At 43.5% G+C, this 20,529-nt stretch overlaps 1 protein-coding gene across 5 annotated transcripts in view; it reads left to right on the plus strand.

Moving 5' to 3' along the window:
- LOC130187596 (kinesin-like protein KIF13B) overlaps positions 1–20,529 on the plus strand; it is a 40,199-nt gene that overhangs the window by 7,853 nt on the left and 11,817 nt on the right. For 4 of the 5 annotated variants that reach the window (XM_056405329.1, XM_056405331.1, XM_056405332.1 and 1 more), the window contains exons 2-29: positions 162–254; positions 2,542–2,722; positions 3,167–3,257; positions 3,419–3,553; positions 4,577–4,689; positions 5,508–5,619; positions 6,179–6,391; positions 6,494–6,604; positions 9,069–9,203; positions 9,349–9,479; positions 10,536–10,622; positions 10,858–11,048; positions 12,372–12,612; positions 12,730–12,892; positions 13,000–13,146; positions 13,501–13,650; positions 14,736–14,864; positions 15,369–15,542; positions 15,633–15,790; positions 16,781–16,913; positions 17,056–17,202; positions 17,308–17,337; positions 17,433–17,532; positions 18,222–18,348; positions 18,849–18,904; positions 18,994–19,112; positions 19,239–19,415; positions 19,516–19,608. In XM_056405329.1, coding sequence (XP_056261304.1) covers positions 162–254; positions 2,542–2,722; positions 3,167–3,257; positions 3,419–3,553; positions 4,577–4,689; positions 5,508–5,619; positions 6,179–6,391; positions 6,494–6,604; positions 9,069–9,203; positions 9,349–9,479; positions 10,536–10,622; positions 10,858–11,048; positions 12,372–12,612; positions 12,730–12,892; positions 13,000–13,146; positions 13,501–13,650; positions 14,736–14,864; positions 15,369–15,542; positions 15,633–15,790; positions 16,781–16,913; positions 17,056–17,202; positions 17,308–17,337; positions 17,433–17,532; positions 18,222–18,348; positions 18,849–18,904; positions 18,994–19,112; positions 19,239–19,415; positions 19,516–19,608 — 3,737 coding nt within the window. The remainder of the gene's footprint in view (positions 1–161; positions 255–2,541; positions 2,723–3,166; positions 3,258–3,418; positions 3,554–4,576; positions 4,690–5,507; positions 5,620–6,178; positions 6,392–6,493; positions 6,605–9,068; positions 9,204–9,348; positions 9,480–10,535; positions 10,623–10,857; positions 11,049–12,371; positions 12,613–12,729; positions 12,893–12,999; positions 13,147–13,500; positions 13,651–14,735; positions 14,865–15,368; positions 15,543–15,632; positions 15,791–16,780; positions 16,914–17,055; positions 17,203–17,307; positions 17,338–17,432; positions 17,533–18,221; positions 18,349–18,848; positions 18,905–18,993; positions 19,113–19,238; positions 19,416–19,515; positions 19,609–20,529) is intronic. The other variant, XM_056405334.1, reaches the window with a different exon arrangement.

Genomic DNA, 20,529 nt, shown 5'->3' on the forward strand with positions numbered 1-20,529 from the left:
CCAGAAAAGTGGTTTCTGTTTTCCATAAATCTTATTCTCTTCAGCCTCTTCTCCATTCTGCTTTGTTACTAAAGTCATGTCGTAAGTGTAGTTTATGATATCAGCTTGTGGCAGTCTGTACTTGCAGATATCAAAGTTTTTGCTTTCTGGTTTTTGTGCAGGTCAGGATGTAGTGTTCCAGTGCCTTGGGGAGAGTCTGCTGGACAACGCCTTCATGGGCTACAATGCCTGTATCTTTGCTTATGGACAGACAGGTAACATTCAAACCTGAAAACATCAGAATTATGGGCCCTTGGTAATACTAATACAAGACTGTGTTACTGGTATAGGTGTACCAGAATATTAATATTTGATATTAATATTTAATATTGTGTAGGTGCAGAATATCAAATATTCAGTAAGGCTGTAATCACACTTCTTCCCAGTTGTTTCGTATTGAGAGCTGTAGTCCCCAAAGTAAATGAAATATTTCTGCATATTACTTCATATTCTGAGTAATGAAACTACGCTAAAGCAGTATAAATTAAAACAGATAAATCCTACTTTAAAGGAGCTATTTGTAAGTTTTACTATCGCTACATAGCTAATGTTAGCATTGACAGCTGTTAACTTAACAGAAACGATGTGAGCTCAGCATCAAACTTGATTCCTTTACTTGCCAAGAGCTGACTCCAGAGGTGAAAGGCAACCCTGTTGTTTTGCTTCTATTTCTATCACTGATTTTCTTCTGCTGAAGTTAGCATGCTAACCAGCTAGCTAGACGAGGCGGCCGGATTAAATCGTTACTTTCCGATACCGAGTCACTGTAGCGTCGAGTCTGCCCCGAAGAAGTAGTTGTGCTCAGAGGACGTATTATAACCTGTTGTCTTGTAAATGCAACAATGGCTGAAGCTCTTGGCAAGACTATTAAGTAAACAGCTGTCAATGCTAACGTTAGCTATGTAGCAATAGCAAAACTTACAAATAGCTCCTTTTAAAAAAAGGTTATAATATTGAGTTTTTGATGAAACTACTTTAGAGCAGAATTAATTCAACTGCATGTTGGAGGTGCATACTGTGTCATTTACATATAAATCTAATAATAAATCTCACAAAGAGGCTAATAGTACTAGTATAGTATAATAGTGATACTTTGTTGTAAGCTGACATTTGCCTCTGAGATGTCTGCTGACTTTCTCACAGTAAACATTGTGATAAATAACATTAATACTGGCTGCATTCCATTTAGCTGAGCCAGCTGCAGGGCTCTAGTATTGTGCCCATTGGCATGGCTTACTGGAACATTATGTATTCAGTGGGAAAGGTCTGCGAATTCACAAGCTTTTAAATCCTGACAGAACATTCGTTAGTTCTTGATTGAAGGCAGGTGCACTGGAAAAGGTCAACAAGTTGTGGTGACCTTTTAATCTGATTCAAGATGTAAACCATTTCCAGTGTGCACAAAAAGTCCAAACCTTTCCAGTTACACCTACTTCCTGTGTCCTAATTTTGGGGGTATTTACAATGAATTCACAGTCACATAGCTTGAAGTTAAACCTGCAGTGTAGGTTCTCGTTGCCCAAATACAAGTGATTCAAATCTTGCAAACAAAAGCTTCGAAGAATGTGACAGTGCCCGTGACTTTGCTGTACTCTCACTGATTTGTCATAACTAGAAAAGCACAGGTTTTACTATTACAATGGCTCTGTTCCCTTCAAGTGTCCCTGTGAGCGTGCACGCAGAATATCAGGACCCTAAATCTGAAGCAGAAAAATGGAATCCAGCCGTTGTTCATTTTATCATTTACACACCTGACCTTGTCAAAATGTCGTCTGTGAAAGGAGCCTGTGTAATTTAATATGACTTGTAGAAATAACTATAACCAACTCATGTTTGCGCTCGGTTCATTTAGTTAAACTTTCAACTGTGAGTGTAACCCCTGGCAACATCTGTATCTATGTAAACACACATGTTGGGATTCTGGCCTGACTTTGCTTTGGGTCATCTTTACACTACAATCAACCACGCTGTCATTCACCTGAAGGAGACTGGAGATCTCTCACACTTTCACTCACACACTTCCCTCACTTAAAACCTGTGCCTCAACAGGCCATTTAATTAGCTTTTAATTTAAGGGTGTCTCATTTAACGCCACTAACTCATCTGAATATTTGATCCTCAGACACTTGTTTTTCCATCTTATTTTGGAGTGTTGATTTATTCTTCATGAATTTGCATGAAAGCTGAAGAGGTGTTGTGGTGCATCTGTTTATTTATAGTCATGCATATTGTTATTTTTTTTCCTAGAATCATTAGCAGCACTCTCCAGGTCTATATTAAATAATAATTTGACCTTTTTTCTTCCATACAAACAATCCATGTTCATTCTTCTATTCCCTTAGGCACCATATCACTCCACTATGAGTTTCATTTTAAATCCTGTAAACAGTGTCAGCATGTCTCCAATAAACCTAAAAAAACAAACATTTAGGATTTAAACTTTCCTCGGTGTAATTTAGGGTCGATATTTGGAGGGATATACAGTGTCTGTGTTGTCTCCAGGCTCTGGGAAGTCGTACACCATGATGGGCTCGGCAGAGCAGCCTGGGCTGATCCCCCGGCTCTGCAGCTCCCTGTTCGGCAGAACTGTGCAGGAGGCCCGTGAGGGAGAAAGCTTCACTGTGGAGGTCTCCTACATGGAGATTTACAACGAGAAAGTCAGAGACCTGCTCGACCCCAAAGGGTGAGGAACTTTTTATTTTGTCCAGTTGACGTTAAAACAGGGCGTCGCTTACATATTTCATTTGCCCGGACCCTGCTGTGGCTCTGTTTTGATATCGGCAGCTTTAGTCCGTTTATAAACCCGCTTCTCAAACAGAGGTCGTAGAACTCCTTGTCAGCATTTTCATTCAGTGTCAGAGAACATAATGAGCTGCTCTCACACGAATAAGTGCAAACTGTAAAGTATATATTTCAGTTGAGAGTTCTTCATTCATTTTTATGGATGATGAGATTACAGTACATCCGTCTCCTGACTACAGAGACTTTTCCTCTTTATATTAAATGGCTTTAAATCTGGATCTGAAAACTTGCTGTGTTATTTGATTTGCTTATTGAGGAAGGGAGGAACATCGTTTCATTTTGAAGCAGAATAGGACTGAAAAATGAAGTCACTGTCTTCTCTCAGTAGAAGTCGACAGGCGCTGAGAGTGAGAGAGCACAAGGTTTTGGGGCCTTACGTCGACGGCCTGTCCCGCCTGGCTGTGGCCAGCTACAAGGTACTGTGATGTTTTCTAGCAAAACACTTTATGAACTTTATCTAATTTCTGTTCAGTTTTCTTTTGCTTTCATTTCATTGGGCCGCCAACAGAGGAAAAGTGATTTCATAAGGATGGATACAGACTAGTGTGTTTGTTTGTGTTGCCTCTGTCTCCGACAGGACATCGAATCTCTCATGTCAGAGGGAAATAAATCTCGCACAGTGGCGGCGACGAACATGAACGAGGAGAGCAGCAGGTCACATGCTGTGTTCAACATCATCCTCACACACACGCTCATGGACCTACAGTCCGGGGTAAGACGCACACACAACGCGCTCATGCACACAAGCAATCATCAAATGTCGACACCAAACAGGATCATAGCGATCCTTTATACTAATAATATTTTTACTAATATAAGAATAATATTGGTATTATAGCAAGGATCAATCACTGATGAAAAACACTCCAAAAATGCATAAAAGAAAAATGGGAAACAGAGCTCACTGTTCTCTAAACATTTAAAGGATCCATCACAGTTAAACAGATTCCTCACATATTTTTCGGGAAAAGTATTAATTGTGTTTTGGGAAATGGTCTGTGGTAAGTGTTCCCACAAATACTTGGATATAAAGTCCCTCGGGCTTGTACAGTTCTTTATCTGTAATAGTATTAGTGTAATAGGAAGCAACAGATAATTGGTTTAAATACAATTAAGTATCAAGTTAAAAAGATATTACAAGGAATTGATAGAAAATAACTCTGATACTGACAAAGAACTAGTGATTGTTGGGAAAAAATCTTAGTTTCGTAACATGAATATCTTGAGAAGAAGAAGCACAACTGAAAGAAACATGGACAACAGCAATGTCATGATGATAGATGTCTCCAAGTTGACATGTTCAAATAGTTTTTTTCAGACCTAAAACCCTCAGATATTTAATTTACGCTCTTATAAAACAGTAAAAAGCAGGGCTCACATTTGAGAAGCTGAAAACAAAATCATGTTTGTTTGTTGATGTTTGCTTGATGGATGCCTGGATGATTCAGCAACTAAATGTTGCAGCTTTATTTTTGTTGTTGTCTCCATTTACGCTCAACTGGATGTTATGATGTTGTGGCTTCTAAGTCATTTCGTTTTATTAAGTCGACCTTCCACAGCAGTGCTCCTTAAATGCAAAGGTAGAGTGCTAATTGATCATTTCTGAATAATCAGAATTGTGTGTCTGTCTGTCTGTCTGTCTGTCTGTCTGTCTGTCTGTCTGTCTGTCTGTCTGTCTGTCTGTCTGTCTGTCTGTGTCTGTCTGTCTGTCTGTCTGTGTGTGTGTTTGCTTCAGACGAGTGGAGAGAAAGTGAGTAAGCTGAGTCTGGTGGACCTGGCCGGCAGCGAGCGAGCGGCGAAGACGGGAGCGGCAGGCGAGAGACTGAAAGAGGGGAGCAACATCAATAAGTAAGTCAACAGAAAATAAACAAACGCCACAACCGTGACGACTTATAACCCTGAATGTTCCAGCTTTTACTTTCTGGGCGTAAATGAAGCTGCTGGAGAGTTTTCACAGTTGTATTAAAGGTCACATATTATATAGACCAAGATTTCCATATGTCTTTTTTTGATTATAAAGCAGGTCCAGGTTCTGTATAAATACTGTGAAGGTATCAGAGCGCTCAGTCCACAGAGAAATGCACACAGCCTGTATTCAGACACTGAGCCTTTAAAACCAGCCGTCAGGACTTCTGTAACTACGGCCGCGCTCAGACCTGACATTAACATGCGTCTTCAGTGATCTGATCCCTAGTGGTCAGATCTAAGCACGCCGGTTCACACCCGGCATTAGAATGCGTCTCCGCATGCGTATCGACTGACCTCTTGTGATCGGATCTCACTTCCCCGCTTTATATGCAAATACACTGGCACGCGTTGTTGTTTTTAGCCGGTCCGACAGACGAGTCCGTCGTTATATGTATCTGTGTGAGAGGGAGAGGGAGAGAGGGAGAGAACGGGTGCGGCGCAGAGGGGTTGAGGGGAATCAAGCTATAATAATAAATATTAACAAAATAAATGGCCTAAGAAGAATAAAATATTTTTACGATCATTATGAAACTGTTGGGACTAATTCGAGTGTGACAGAGGACATCAGTAGAGTCCGAACCCCCCTTCTAATGTGCTCTGAGTGATCAGATCTCAAATGAAAACAGTCAGTCAATCAAAGAGCGGCTCGGAGATCGACACAAAACGACCTGTTGTCACCTGTCCTCCCCTCTCTCCAGGTCTCTCAGTACTCTGGGTTTAGTTATCTCGGCCTTGGCTGACCATGGAGCAGGGAAGAACAAGAGCAAGTTTGTTCCCTACAGAGACTCTGTGCTCACCTGGCTGCTCAAGGTAAGGAAAAATAACCCTCTGTTAATACAGCTTTCTGCAGCTCTTCTGTTTTAATCATCACCTTCACCATATCTCCCAAAATATTTTAAGGAATTAAAGCTCCTTTTTGTCCGATTACAGCAGCCGTCTCCTGCACTGCGTGCCCATTTTAATACACAAGAGGGTAGCAGTATAATATGAATTTTTTAAATCTAAAGAACTGGACTTTGAATAATTCATTATCTGATGTGCGTTTTGTTAATTTGCCCATTAAGTTTCAAGGCTCTGCTGGTTATTTTCATTAGCTCTGCTCAGTCGGAAAAAGGCTCCTTTTGCCAGCTATAAGTCTGTAATTTGGGGTTTTTAAATGAGACTTTAATTTGGCTCCAGATAGCGTGATAATAGTGTTAAATGTTGCCTTCTAAAAACTCTGATATCCCCCAAACTCATAAATCATACGCCTTCCACATATTTAGTGATTCTTTCTCTGATTCAAACCAGTGGATTTTCTTTATTTCAGTGAAAACAGTCTGAAGGTTTGAGTTTGTCACTGAGGTAAAATCTGTGTTTACACCTGCAGGACAGCCTGGGAGGGAACAGCCGCACAGCCATGGTCGCCACCATCAGCCCGGCGGCGGACAATTACGACGAGACACTGTCCACACTGCGTTACGCCGACAGGGCGAAGAGCATCGTCAACCACGCCGTGGTCAACGAAGACCCCAACGCCAGGATCATCCGGGAGCTGCGAGAGGAAGTGGAGAAACTGAGGGACCAGCTCACAGAGGCCGAGGTTCAGATCACTGTAGCTCGGTTCCGCCTGTACAAGTGTTGTGTATGTTGTGAGTCACACAGTGACATGAGTGGAGAATGATACAGTTCCTGTGGCTCTCAGTCTATGAAGGCCCCCGAGCTGAAGGAGCGGCTGGAGGAATCGGAGAAACTGATCCAGGAGATGACAGTGACCTGGGAGGAGAAGCTCAGGAAGACTGAGGCTGTTGCACAGGTAACACACACACACACACACAGTCACTCAAAATGTGAGACGTAGCCAGTTCATTTCTGCGCCGGCGTCCGTCAAAGCAGGAGGCGTATCGTTTTCAGGTTGTCCGTTCGTCCGTTCCATTCTCGTAGACACGACGTCTCAGTAACGCCTTGACAGAAGTGTACACTTGGACTCAGACTTCCTGACCTCAGAAAACACTTTTTAGCCATTACCCGTCACAGAAATGGTTAATATTTTATATAATACTGGTTAAACAGGGATGCAACCTGAAACTAGGCTGAGCACCACGGGTTGGTAATTCTAGTTTATTTAATGCTGAGATGTTCGATTTTTCTTTCACATTAACAAAAATGCTAATGTCACAGGAAATCATACACAGTCCAATTAAATATTCAGTCGTTATATATTGAATTTCCCCGAGGGGATGAATAAAGTATCTATCTATCTAAAAAGATTGATGAAGTGAAGGATAAAGAACAGCTGTATTTATCTGAGCCCGACTCTTTAAGAGAGTCAAGATCCGACATTTGACAACAGGTTCTTTCAAAACTGTATAATTACAAAGTACCACATACAGCAACATATACAGGAGATTTTTTATTGGGGGGGGGGGCATCTGCCTCAACCGGTGGTTTCTCAAATGTCTGCTGTGAAAAAGGTCGGGTTGCTCTCGGTGGGCGAGGGAGGGGAAGTCAGCTCAGAGGCCAGTGTTGGATGAGGGCCCCTTCCGTCTCCGTAGTTTCCTCAGCCCCAGACAGCGGCGGGTTTTCTTCCAGACTGAAGCCTGTGATTTCCTACGGAGGATCCCCTCAGATACATCGGCCTCCGTGGGTTCGGGATCTTCCTGGGTGTCCTCGCTCTGAAAGTTGGTGATGATCTCTCGGGGAGGCTGGTTGTTGTCCGTGGACTTTGTGGAGAGCTCGCGGCTGAGTGCGAGCCGAGTGTTGAACAGAGCTGTCAGCTCCTCCACCTTTTTCCGCAGAAACGTTTCTTTCTCAGCAGCGTTTCGCTTGACGAGGCTGATCTCTTCCGCCATCTTTTGTTGCAGGGCGTCCTGCTCAGCCCTCAGGTGTCGCTCCAGGAGCAGGTCGTCTGACACCCTGTCAGCATGAGATTTGATTTCAGTCTGAAGCTCATGCCCAAGGTTCTCAGCCTGGTGTCTGACTGTGAGGACGTCAGCTTCGTACCTGTTGGTGACGTCTTGGTATGAAGCCGTCAGTGTCTGCAGTTCTTCGCGGAGAGCCTTGTTTTTGTCCTTCTCCACCTGGAGCTCAGCCGTGAACTTCTCCTGGCTGATGACATGGGCCACCTGCAGCTCCTCGTAATCTTTTTGCAGGAGTTTCTTCTTTTTTTGCTTGATGACATTTCGCACCAGAGTGGCGATCTTTGCGGTTCTGAGGGTTCCTGCATCAGTGTATTTTTGGAGTCTCTCCAGCTGTCTTCTGGTCTCCTTCCCCCGGTTGATATACATCTCCTTCAGGGATTTCTGTCGGGTCAGCTGCTGTTTGGTCTGATCCAGCTCTTGGGAAAGTTGGATTCTCCAGTTTTGTTCGTTTATGCAGGTGGCTCTCTCTTTAGCCAGCAGGTCATTAAGCTTCCTAGTTTCTTGATGGAGCTCTTGGACCTCCATCCAGTGGTCTTGATTTCTCCACGTGACCTTTCTCACGGTCCTCCTGGTTAAAGTCGCCATCTTTTCAGGTGGTGGGAAATCAGTCATCTCGGGATGATGCTGTAAATTCTTTTTGTCTCGTTTGTCTCCGTCTGAATCGGCGATCTGTCTGTGTGAAGTACTGAACTGTTACTCTCTTGCTCGCAGTGGTGTGTCACTTAGTGAAACGTCTGGAGTGATGTGGCGGTGTGAAGAGCTGCTGCCTTTGTTCCTGCAGAGACCTAGTGATGTCACAACACAAACAGAATGGAACGTTTCCCTTGATCTTTGACTTTGAATTGGAGCGTTCTCTTTCTTCTTCTACTCTTTCTTCTTTTTTTCCTGCGTGTTTACATTCAAAATCACAATAAGTTATTCAGATGTACGAGCATTCATTTGGACTCAAGGATGAACTGATTAGATTTTGATAGTCAAAGGTCAAAGGCTAAAGGTCATGGAGACCTCACAAATCCCCATTTTGGCCTCGTGAACGAAATATCTCGAGAACTCCTCAAGGGAATCTCTTCACCTTTGGCATAAATGTTCACTGGGACTCAAGGATGAACTGATTAGAGTTTGGTGGTCAGAGGTCAAAGGTCAATGTCACTGTGTTCACACAAAACAACTTTTAGCCATAACTGGAACCAGTCTGAGTGGCGAGGCGATGGTTCTAGTTTCTCTTCAGCTGTAATTCAGTTCAATCACAGGTTTTTTTTTTTTTTATTCAGTTTGGAGTTTTTACACCCCGTGTTTCTTTCATCAGCCACAGAAGAGAATAATAAGCGTGTTAAAACACAGGATGTGTGTTTCCTGTAGGAGCGTCAGAGGCAACTGGAGAGCCTGGGAATTTCTCTGCAGTCCTCTGGTATCAGAGTGGTGGACGACAAGTGTTTCCTCGTCAACCTCAACGCTGACCCCGCTCTCAACGAGCTGCTGGTCTACTACCTGAAGGTAGTGCACACACACACACACACACACACACACACACACACACACACTGCTCTTTTTCTGTATATGTAGAGGCTGACTGACGTCCACAGATACATACATACACTGTCCTCTCAGTGGCCGTCTCCACTCTGTGTCTCGTGTCCAGGAGCACACGCGTGTGGGCTCAGCCAACTCACAGGACATCCAGTTGTGTGGGATGGCCATCCAAACTGAGCACTGCGTCATCGACATCACTGAAAGCAATGGTGTGGTGCTCACGCCTCACCGCAACGCTCGGTATGTAGTCGACCCGTGGGCCGTAACGTCACAGATGACCTTGCTGTGCATCTTTTTTATTTTTTTATTTTTGCTTTTTCATAGTTTTAAACAGATTTACACTTTTACATGTTCCAGCTGAGAAATGGTAAAAATACTTAAAGAGCAGCTCTGGATAGTCTCAAAAACTTTAGAAGAGTTAATTAAAGAATAAATATAATATGAAAGGAGGACACCTGTAGTGACCATTTATCTGTCAGGGCTTAGATAACAGATATTCTTCAGCTGAGATGCAGAGTCTCAGAGTTTTACATCAGTTTTTATATTAATGCTGATAAGATACCTGAGTTTCAGTACAGATACCTAAAGGATATTTACTTTGAGGAATAATGGCAATTGAAAGAAGCCAAAAGCACAAAGAAAAAAAAGGCCAAAGTTCTCAAACATTAAATGTAAAATATAAAATTAAAAGCCTCAACAGAATATCTTTCTTTAAACCAAAAACCATGTCAATTAAGAATAAGTTAAAAAGACCAAAAAATCTGACCAATCCGACCGTCCGCTGTCACATTTCAGTGAGAACAGTTTGAATGAGCACCACAAATAAGATTCATATTTCAGTGGTGACACACACAGACCTGTCGCTGCTTTTTGTTCAGTATCTCCTTATGTTCATATTCAATAGGGGAATTACAAGAGGAGTGTCGGCATATACAGATTAAAAAAATTAAGTATTGATATTGTGTTAATACACATGTGATAATATGGTGATGGCAGATGTGCATCTCTGATCTATATGTATGTGTAATTGTTCTTTAATACAGTTACAGACTCTCTTCACCTCCCTGCACTCGCATTTGACTTAAAACACATAAAAAACTAAGTTGAAGATTAAATTCACTGATAGCATTATTATAATAATATCGTTACTATAAATTCTTCTTGCCATGATAATCGCGTGTTGAAAATCTGATATTGTGATACAGCCCTTGTGTGTATAAATCCTACTGTATATGTTGCTGTCATATGAAATAATGTGTCTCATGTTGTGTACTTCCTGTTGTGTCACCCGTGTAGAACATGTGTGAATGGAGCTGTGGTCACCAGTCCAGTGCAGCTTCATCACGGTGACAGAATCCTCTGGGGTAACAACCACTTCTTCAGGTGTGTTTCACCTGCCCGAGCGTTGACTTTGACTTTGCCTGGTGTTTTATTTCCCACACTCACTTGTCTTGGTGGAACTTATTTACATGTGGAAACAAACTCTTCATTGTGTCTCTTCCTTTTTTTTTCTTTCTCTTTTTTTTGCTGTACGGCTCTTCCTCTTTTTTTTTTTCTCGCTCACTCTTCCTCACATGCATCGTCCCACAAACCACCACCTACTCATGCACGCGCACAGGATCAACTTGCCCAGGCATATGGTCCACGCAGGGGGTGAGGAAGAGGAGGGCGGTGCCGTGATGAAGACGTGTCTGAGCACCGACCGGCTGGAGCCGGAATTCGACACATCCAGCGACGTGTCGAGCGAGCTGAGCTTCAGTTACGAGCTGGCCCAGGCCGAGGTCATGATGAAAGGCATGGGCAGCAACGGTGAGTCAGACTGGACGGTGAGGCAGGTGGAGACAGTGAGAAACAGCTTGTTATTTATTGTGTTACAGTAAAATACGAGCTGACGTGTTTCAGCAAAGGAGCTTCATCAGAGCGCGTCTTTAGTTTGACAGTTGTGGTTAATAAAATGACATGGCGTCGCAAATTACATGCATTATTCAGCATTTTTACAATTGGAGATTAAGAGTTGTTACAAGCTATAAAAAGGTGTTCACAGAGAAGACCCTTCTTATTCTTTTTTTATTCAATTTAAATCTATTTTGGTCTACCCACGTATTACCTAGTCCTTTGTAACATTTTAAACTCTGTTCACAGTCCAGACCACAAGATGGCATAAATGCTAAATACTGTAAATGTTTAGATTTGGTTTGCATGTTCTAAAAATAGTTTGAGATGTGGATGGAGATCTGTAAACAGAGTGTGAATCCTCCTGAAGAAACACACATACTCACACTGGCTATGCTAACATGCTAAGGTATAGCAGGTAGGATACTGACCATGTTCACCAGACATGTTAGCATGTGTGTTTATGTCAGCACTTCCTCATTGAAATGACATGACAATAAACAACAGGGCCTGTGTTCATAATAATGAATGAACATGTCACCCTGTGCTCCCTGTGTGAGGCTCACTCATGTGTTTTAAATAGTTTTTGGACGACAGTGGAGCTGTATGACACAGATGACTAAGATATCATTTATGTCTGATACACAGACAGTACTTATTAATAGGAGTCATTCATTTGTTCATTTTGTGAATCGAAGGAAAATGGAGAATAGCTTTATCCTTTAGTTTAACCGGGCCATGTCCATCAACTTTCTCCAAACAGCTTGAGTAGCATAATCCAAATATTTAGAGCCCGGATGATTCTGGTGTGGGGTCCACGTGCTCAATATTTGGCCTGTAATCCTCTCTATCTTCCACAATGTTCTGGTTTGAGTAAAGAGTTCAGTGCTTTATCAGAGGACAGCGTTTGCCAAATTGGAGATAATGAGGTAAATATTGGACTTTTGGATCCACAGTCGGTGCAGTCCTGTGAAGCAGCTCCAGTTCATTTTTGAGGGGTGACTAAACAATGATAGAATTTTTATTTTAGGATGATCAGCGCGTTCAGATTTCACATGCTTCTCAGTGAAGCTTTCAAACACATGAGCCCCTAGACATGAATGTAGAAAGCTGGGTCATGCTGTTGAACTATAGATGCTAATATTTCATTTGATAAGAATAGAAAAACTTCTTCACACTCATTCTTCCTCTCTTCATCCATCCATCCATCACCTGGCGGCTCCTCCTCCTCCTCCTCAGACCCCTTACAGTCAGTGTTACAGACCTTGGAGAGGCAGCACGAGGAGGAGAAGCGCTGCGCCCTGGAGCGGCAGAGGCAGATGTATGAGCAGGAGTTGCAGCAGCTCCGCCAGAAACTCACCCCCGAGAAACCCTCCCACCTCCTGGATGCATCAGGTCTCCCGGTCGGTGCCTCTGCTGCTGCTGCTGCTGTAACGTCGCACGGCTCCCACAAGCGCATGCGGCGGTGGAGTGAGGACAGGTGAGACAGGACAGCGTGATGCGTTTTTACTGACTCCTGTTGAGCGGTGTGTTCTTCGGACAGACAATCCAGATACTGTGTAGAACTTACCTGGTTGTGTCTGTTTTTGCGGTGCAGGGAGGCGATGATGACTCGCAGCCTGCGGCGTCTGAGGGAGCAGATAGTGCGAGCCAACCTGCTGGCTCAGGAGGCCGGCTTCATCGCAGAGGAGCTCAACAAGAGAACAGAGTACCTGGTCACTCTCCAGATACCTGCCAGCAACCTGGACGCCAACAGGAAGGTAGAGGGTGATCGTCTGGCACGCAGGAGATGATGACGATGATGATAATGACGATGTGTCTGAGGCCAACATGAATGTACCAACGCATTTTTCTCTCTCATCGATAGCGTGATGTGGTGCTGAGCGAGCCGGCCATCCAGGTCCGTCGTAAAGGTAAAGGGAAGCAGATCTGGGCTCTGGAGAAGATGGAGAACAGGCTGGTGGACATGAGGGAGCTCTACCAGGAGTGGAAGGACTTTGATGAAGACAACCCAGTGAGTGAAGCGTGATGGGAACACGCAGACACCAGATTAATTAGTTACATATCATTAATCTGCAGAGACTTGACTTGTTTTTCACCTCTGCAGGTAAACAGAGGTGTCAGTTGATATCTGTCAGACTTTATCTGCTGGTTTCCCTCAGTGCCATTTTGCATTCCTTAATTGCTTAAATGTTAAATAGCAAAATAGGAAAACAACATGCAGGTAAAACAACATAAAACCTAGATTGTTAAAGAAAAATAATCTACAAATCAAGATTTTTCTAGCTCGGCTCCATACAGAGGAGCCTGAAGTCAAACAATGACGTTCATCCATCATCCTCACAGCTCCTCGTTTTCCCTGATCCAGGTGATGCGGTCTTATTTCAAACGAGCCGACCCGTTCTTCGATGAGCAGGAGAACCACAGTCTGATCGGAGTGGCCAACGTTTTCCTGGCCTGCCTGTTCTACGATGTCAAGCTGCAGTACGCGGTGCCCATCATCAACCAGAAGGGAGAGGTAGGAGCGTGGCGTGTGCAGTGGATAGGCTGCTGTTAGTTCATACATTCTGTAAAGTCGTAACGCTGCTTGTAGCCTGTTATGTTTGTTCATTTGCTTAAATACACCTGTTCTTTTAAATCCTGTCAGGCTGCAGATGACAATTTATTTTTATTGACCAATATATGAATTGCTCGGATAATAAATGAATCTATTTAAAGCTGCACTAGTCGTTATTTTCACACAGTTCCCCCTCAGCTCGACTGAGTGTTTTAGTATCTTTGAGCTCATTGTTTTGGTTTTATAGCTCTCAGTTTTATTGTTTTGGTTTAGTGTCAGTGCTCCCATCAGCCTCCCATCAGCCTCAGGCAGCTGTTTTCAGTGAAAATGCTGTAATAAACCTAGTGTGCACCAACTGCCCTGTCCCAAACAGCACGAAGTTAGCATTAAGCATCTGGAGCATCCAGCATCTTAGCCACATATTTCCCTCAGGAGTTGATCAGAACTAAGTTAGAAGGAGAGGGAATATTGAACTTCTTTAAAGTGGCCAGTAACACGACTCCAAATGGATGCTAACGCTGCCCCGTGTCTGCGGGTGGCAACTGTTCTCACAGCGAGTTCTCCTCATCACCAGAGAAGGTCACAAAACGTCTGTTGTGTTTGCAGGTTGTTTCTGCTGCAGCCAGTGTGATTAAAAAATGAGTTAATGCAGGTTTAAAGACAGAAATTTAGAAAATAAAACATAGCTAGAAATGGACCAAACATCTGTGAATGTAGGTTTAAGTTTACAAAATGTGAGAAGTTATGACAAATGGACAAACAGCCCCAAGTGATGTTTTAAAATTACTTATAAAAGGGGAGAAAAACAATCCAAGATCTACATATTGTAAAGCTGTAATCAGCAAATGCATGTAATATTTTGAACTCAGTGACTAAGACTAATATTGCATTTGGACACAAAACTAAATTAAAGAAAAGATGGAAAGAAAGAAAGACATACTGGCTTCCTGCCAAAGTGACTGTGTGTGTGTGTGTGTGTGTGTGTGTGTGTGTGTGTGTGTGTGTGTGTGTGTGTGTGTGTGTGTGTGTGTGTGTGTGTGTCTCAGGTGGCAGGTCGGCTGCACGTGGAGGTGTGGCGGGGCACAGAGGGCTCCGAGGAGGGGGGTCTGGGACGGTCTGACTCTCAGCTGAGCAACACGGATGCGGATCCACAGGAACGTAAATTAGACTGTGTGGTGAGTACATGAGGAGAACATGCACACGTCAGATTATCATATAATTTAGGTGGAAATGAGTCAGAGCCCCCCCACCTGGTAATCTGAATCATATATTCGCTCTCACTGACCCAGAAATCTTGATCTTATGTTCAGTGTAAGTGAGTGTAGCTTCAGCTGAAGGTTTTGCCGGTGGGAAAATAGCGTCAGATTAATAATGGATCTGGCAGACGGTCGGACTTTCTCCAGCTCACTGAAATGTTGCAGGTTTAATTAACTCTGGGTCAACTTTATACCATGGTTACCTATTGCTTCTGTTTTCTTATGATGAAATGAAATACAAAAACAAAGTCACGAGGTCTTTGCTACGAATTCTTACATATTGACCGAAGGCGCTTTTAAAAAGTATTACATGAGAGAGCCAAACAAAAGGTTTTCACGCACTCCCACCAATACACTTCTTCAGCTGAAAATAAACGATTCTGTCTTATTTCTGAGTGTGTTTCCTCCTCTTCTCTTTCTCAGGTGAAAATCCTCCAGGCCACCGGTCTTCCTCGCCACCTGTCCAACTTCGTCTTCTGCCAGTACCACTTCTGGGGGCAGGAGGAGCCTGTGTTCATCCCTCCAGAGGTGGTGCCCTCCAGCTCATCGTCCGCCTCTAGAGACCCTCAGTGCACCGTGGTGTTCGACAGCGCCAAGGTAAACACTCTGCACGGTAAAGAGCAAAATAAGGGAAACGATAAAACGGCAGATGTCAGTAAGAGAAGACATGAATCCCTGTCTCTGCAGGAGTTGTCTGTGCCAGTGTCAGATGACTTTGTGGAGTATTTGGCTGAGGGCGCCGTGGCCATTGAAGTGTACGGCCACAAACAGGCCAACCACCGCAGAAACCTGGCGCTGTGGGACCTCGGAGTAATTCAGGCCAAGACCAGGTCCCTCAGAGAGAGGTAGAGTATCACAAACACTCATCAAAATTCCTCCTGAAGGACACACACACACACACACACACACACAAAATACACAAAATACACTCATCACCTGGACAAGTATTCAGGTCCTGTAACTGTACCTGAAGGACAGATTTATACACAAGGACGGTGCACAGTGCAAATACATTCTGGATGTTTGTGATGCACGGCTACGATGATGACAGAATGTTTCATCCCGGCTTGAACCTTGAATGTAAATAAACTAAGTCTTAGTGAGGTTGTCCTTTTGTTGTTGCTCTGTGTTTTTACTCCAAACACTTTCCTGAGCTGTTACAAAACGAGGCCTTGTTATCATAAACCTTTTATCTTGTATAGAAACTGGAGGCGCTGTATCCATTAAATTGCATAGTTTTTTCTTTATGTCAGTTACTGTGTAAAAAATATTCGTACTGTTTGTTTTGTACCAACATGAATGACGGCGACTGAAAGCGACTTTGCTGCGCTGCTACACAAAAGAGAGTCAAAAATAAACCTCACTGTTTAAATTCATGACTGACAAAGTTCTTTTCTCACCGTAAAGTTTGGCTTCTTATTTTACTTGCTCTTAACAGTTGAATTTTTTTGGTCATCTTAATAAGCCTTTATGAGACAGCGCCTGTAGAGATCACAGGGAATGAGAAGCGGAGAGATGAAACAAAGGTCTCCAGCTGGATCGGCATCGGCGGCGTCGCCGTTCGCGGTCGGCGTCTTAATCCCTGAACCACAGGGGGCCCCAGTTAATCTTACTTCAGATTTAGATCATGTCACTTATTATCTCTCGACATGGTGATGCCTGAGTGTTAACATGCAGTAAAGCATCAGAGCAAATGGCCAACTGGAAACACGTGAGTGGTAAAAGTGTCACAAAAACACCAGCGCCTAGAAAACTGAATACCACAGTATGCATCATAACATAAATAATGAAGGTTTTCTGCTCAGGTGTTGTGTTTTTCTGGGCTGTTCCTGCAGGTGGAGTGAGGTGACCCGTCGACTGGAGGTGTGGGTGCAGCTGATGGAGCTGAACGAGGCCGGAGAGTTCACAGCTGTGGAAGTTCTTCCTGCCAAAGACATCCGCACCGGAGGAATCTTCCAGCTCAGACAAGTACCGCGGATCTTTGTTTGTCTCGACATTTGAATGCTATTCATGGTTTATTAGTTTGAATAGAAACTCTGACGTTAGTTTCTGTTGTTATTCTGACTGAAAAGGAGAATGAATATCAACTGATGTGAATCTTTGCCTGCAGGGTCAGTCGCGTCGGGTGCAGGTGGAGGTGCGTTCGGTGCCTGACTCGGGCACCATGCCCCTCATCACCGCCTCCATCCTCTCTGTGTCCATCGGAGACGTCAAGGTCCGACAGATGCGTCTCTCCAGAAGCAGCGAATCACAATGGGTGAGGAAGGAGAAAAAACCTGTTAGTCTGTTATATCGTTATCAGAAAGAAATTTGTCATAGGTAGCTCTTCTTTACTTTGTTTCTCTCTCAATTTAAATTTCAGGGTGGGGATGAAGAAATGGACAGCTATCAGGTCAGTACACGACCAGTACAGTAAACAGTAAAATCACAACTTCTAGGTCAGTACATCTGATGTGTGTGTGTGTGTGTGTGTGTGTGTGTGTGTAGGAGGTAGACCTGGAGAGGATGAGGGAGCAGTGGCTGCTCACTCTCACTCAGAGGCAGGAATATTTGGACCAGCAGCTGCAGAAGATCGTTTCCAAACCAGGTAAAACTGAAAAACAACATTCGGCTGTAAAAAAATTTGCATTTGTGAAAACAACTGTGACACGGAAAACAAAAATGATTGTTCGCACACATTTCCAGTCATGTATTTTCTAGTCGGCCTCCTTCCTCAAGTTGCTCAGTATAATTCAGCTTAACCGAGACTTAATTTTTACCTTCTCACGTGTATTTGCCAGTGAATGATTACAAGTGCTGCTTTGATTGATTCCTTTGTCATAACCAGCCGACGGTGATTCGCAGCTCGAATCAGTGTAACAACAAGGCTGAGGAGGGGGATGTGGTTGAATCAATATCACAACAGTAATAATATTTTTCTGTCGTTGATGTGGTGGGATACACCAAGTTCAAAAATCAGAAATAAGATAATTAATAATGATGTCAGTGTAATGATATAATCTGATATAACATGTTACATCAGATTAAACTTTTCACACGTCAAAAACAAATCTGAATAAATGATGTCATCATCTTGTTTGTTTCCAGTTACATTTTGTGTGAAGCCATTAATTTGAACAAAACTTTGCGACACAATATGATGACATCATCACAATTCAATTTCAATGAATGTCAAGAAATTATAATAAATATGGGTTTGATGATGGTTTGGCGGAGGCGTACAAACCGTGAGGCGATAACTCCCGTTGTCTCCTCCCCGCTCTTCCTACGCTGTAGATAAGTCGGAGGACGATGTTGAACGGGAGTCCCAGCTGCTCGAGTGTCGTCTGACTCTCACAGAAGAACGAAACGCTGTTCTGGTGCCGTCAGCTGGCAGCGGCATCCCTGGAGCACCAGCAGAGAGGTGTGTGTGTGTGATTATTCAGATTATTAGTTATTAACGTTTATTCTCCAGGAAAATCCAAGGTAAAAAACTAAACAACAAACACTACAGCTGATGATTCAGAAACTTTTTTCCACGGTGATTTTGTTAGCTGGTGTCTGTTGGAGTCTTCACACTGCAGCTACATAAACACCACATTTATACCTCCACCCTGCTGAGCCTCACACTCTGCTCTCTTATATAACTGCTCAAATTACAGCTAAATGCTTGACAGCCAATTATTAGTTGAAAGTCAAGTTTAGACAAAACCTTGACAACATTTTACTCTCTAACATTTTATCTAATGTCCCCACAGTCCTCTAATCAGCAGAGCCACTTAGCTGGATATTAAATACTTGCCGTGGCTGGAGGACAGCTGTTTTCTAACTGTGCCACTCAGGATAAGCCGAGGGAGCTGTCAGCCTCTCTGCTTCACGGACCGGGTGTATAGTCCGTGTAATGATGGTGCTGTTTCTCCACAGGGTTCCTGTCCCTGGAATGGAGACGCACATTCCTGTCCTGTTCCTGGATCTCAGTGGTATGTTGTTCTCACTGTCTTTTGTCGTCCCGATTCCTAATTTTGAGCTAATGAACTCACTCGTCTTCTGTCTCTGTTTTCCCCTCCAGCTGATGATTTCCAGTCCAGTCTCTCGGCCACGTTGGCTGGAGGGCTGGACGCGTTACTCAGTGGGGAGGATGACGACGAATTCTTTGACCTTCATATTGTTAAACACTTCGATCCCGAGGTAAGGAAAGTGTGTAGTCATAATCTTTCCTCTCTGAGAGGAATGAGATGCAGATAGTTGTTGAACTGGAAACAGGATGGGGGGGGGGGATTATTCAGCCATTCATTTCCATGCTCTGTGGTCCAGGTGAAGGTGGAGGCGTCCTGGGACTCAACGGTCCACGAGTGCCCCCATCTGAGTCGCGTGGCATCGGCGGACCAGAGGGTTTACCTGACGATCCGCGTGGTGGTTCAGCTGAGCCACCCGGCCCACATGCAGCTGGTCCTCAGGAAGCGCATCTGCGTCAACGTCGCCGGGAAACAGGTAGGTGACACCCCCCCCCACCCCCACCCCCCGACGCCATGTTTGCTTTCTCCCATTCATAAGCAGATTAGTGAGATGTTGTTGTGGGTTTGTGCGGCAGGGTTTTGCCCAGAGTCTGCTGAAGAGGATGTCTCAGCGCAGCACCATCCCCGGCTGTGGGGTCACATTCGAAATCGTCTCCAACATCCCAGGGGTAAGAACCAGACCACAAAATCCACATTACATTTGTTTGTTTTTTTTATTGGACAAATGAATGAAGTCAGTAACTGTATGTAAAATAGAAACAAGCTCTGCTGACACTTGGATGCAAAACAGGACACACTACAACTCGGCTGATTGGTTAACAAATTGTCTTGTCATGTAAAGTTGTTATTGTCATGTCAGAATGTCATGAGAATAAAATGGTTGCCTAGAAAATGAATCTATAAATCATCAGTTTTCCTACTTTAAGCCTATACAGCAAACCCTCATTAAGCCCATTCAACAGTGTTGTGCTGAGGCATTAAGTCACTGGTTGATGATCATACTGTAGGTGACGTCCATCTTTGCTTGTCCCAGGTGAAAGATGATGAATATCAAGATGTTAATAAGGCGCCACACGGAGACTGGCTTTAAACAAGTTTCCATTTCTACAAAATTGTACAAAAATGAACTGCAACATGTTTGTTTTTAATCTGGCATCATAAATATAAAGGTCCTATATTGTATAAAGTGAGATTTCCATGTGTTGTTTGATTATAGATCAGGTCTAGGTTCTATATTAATACAGTGAAAGATTCAAAGCGCTCAGTCCACAGAGAAATGCACACAGCCTGTATTCAGAAACTGAGCCTTATAACGAGCCGTCAGGACTTCTGTAACTTTGTGATGTCACAACAGAGCAGTCACTGCTCTCACCAGCAGCACCAAACCTGGTTTTTGGTTCTTAAAACCACAAATAAATCTTCTCATGGTTGAACACTTCAAATAAAACACTGTGAAGTATAAAATATGGACCTTTTGATGTATTGTTTTTGTAGAAATAACAGAAATATAAACCTCAACTTCAACCACAGATTGTATTTTTGTGCAGCTGGGATTTTCCTTCTTTGTTACACACAATTGTTGGATAATT

The sequence above is a fragment of the Seriola aureovittata genome, chromosome 19, assembly GCF_021018895.1.
Source record: "Seriola aureovittata isolate HTS-2021-v1 ecotype China chromosome 19, ASM2101889v1, whole genome shotgun sequence".
Taxonomy (NCBI): Eukaryota; Metazoa; Chordata; class Actinopteri; order Carangiformes; family Carangidae; genus Seriola; species Seriola aureovittata.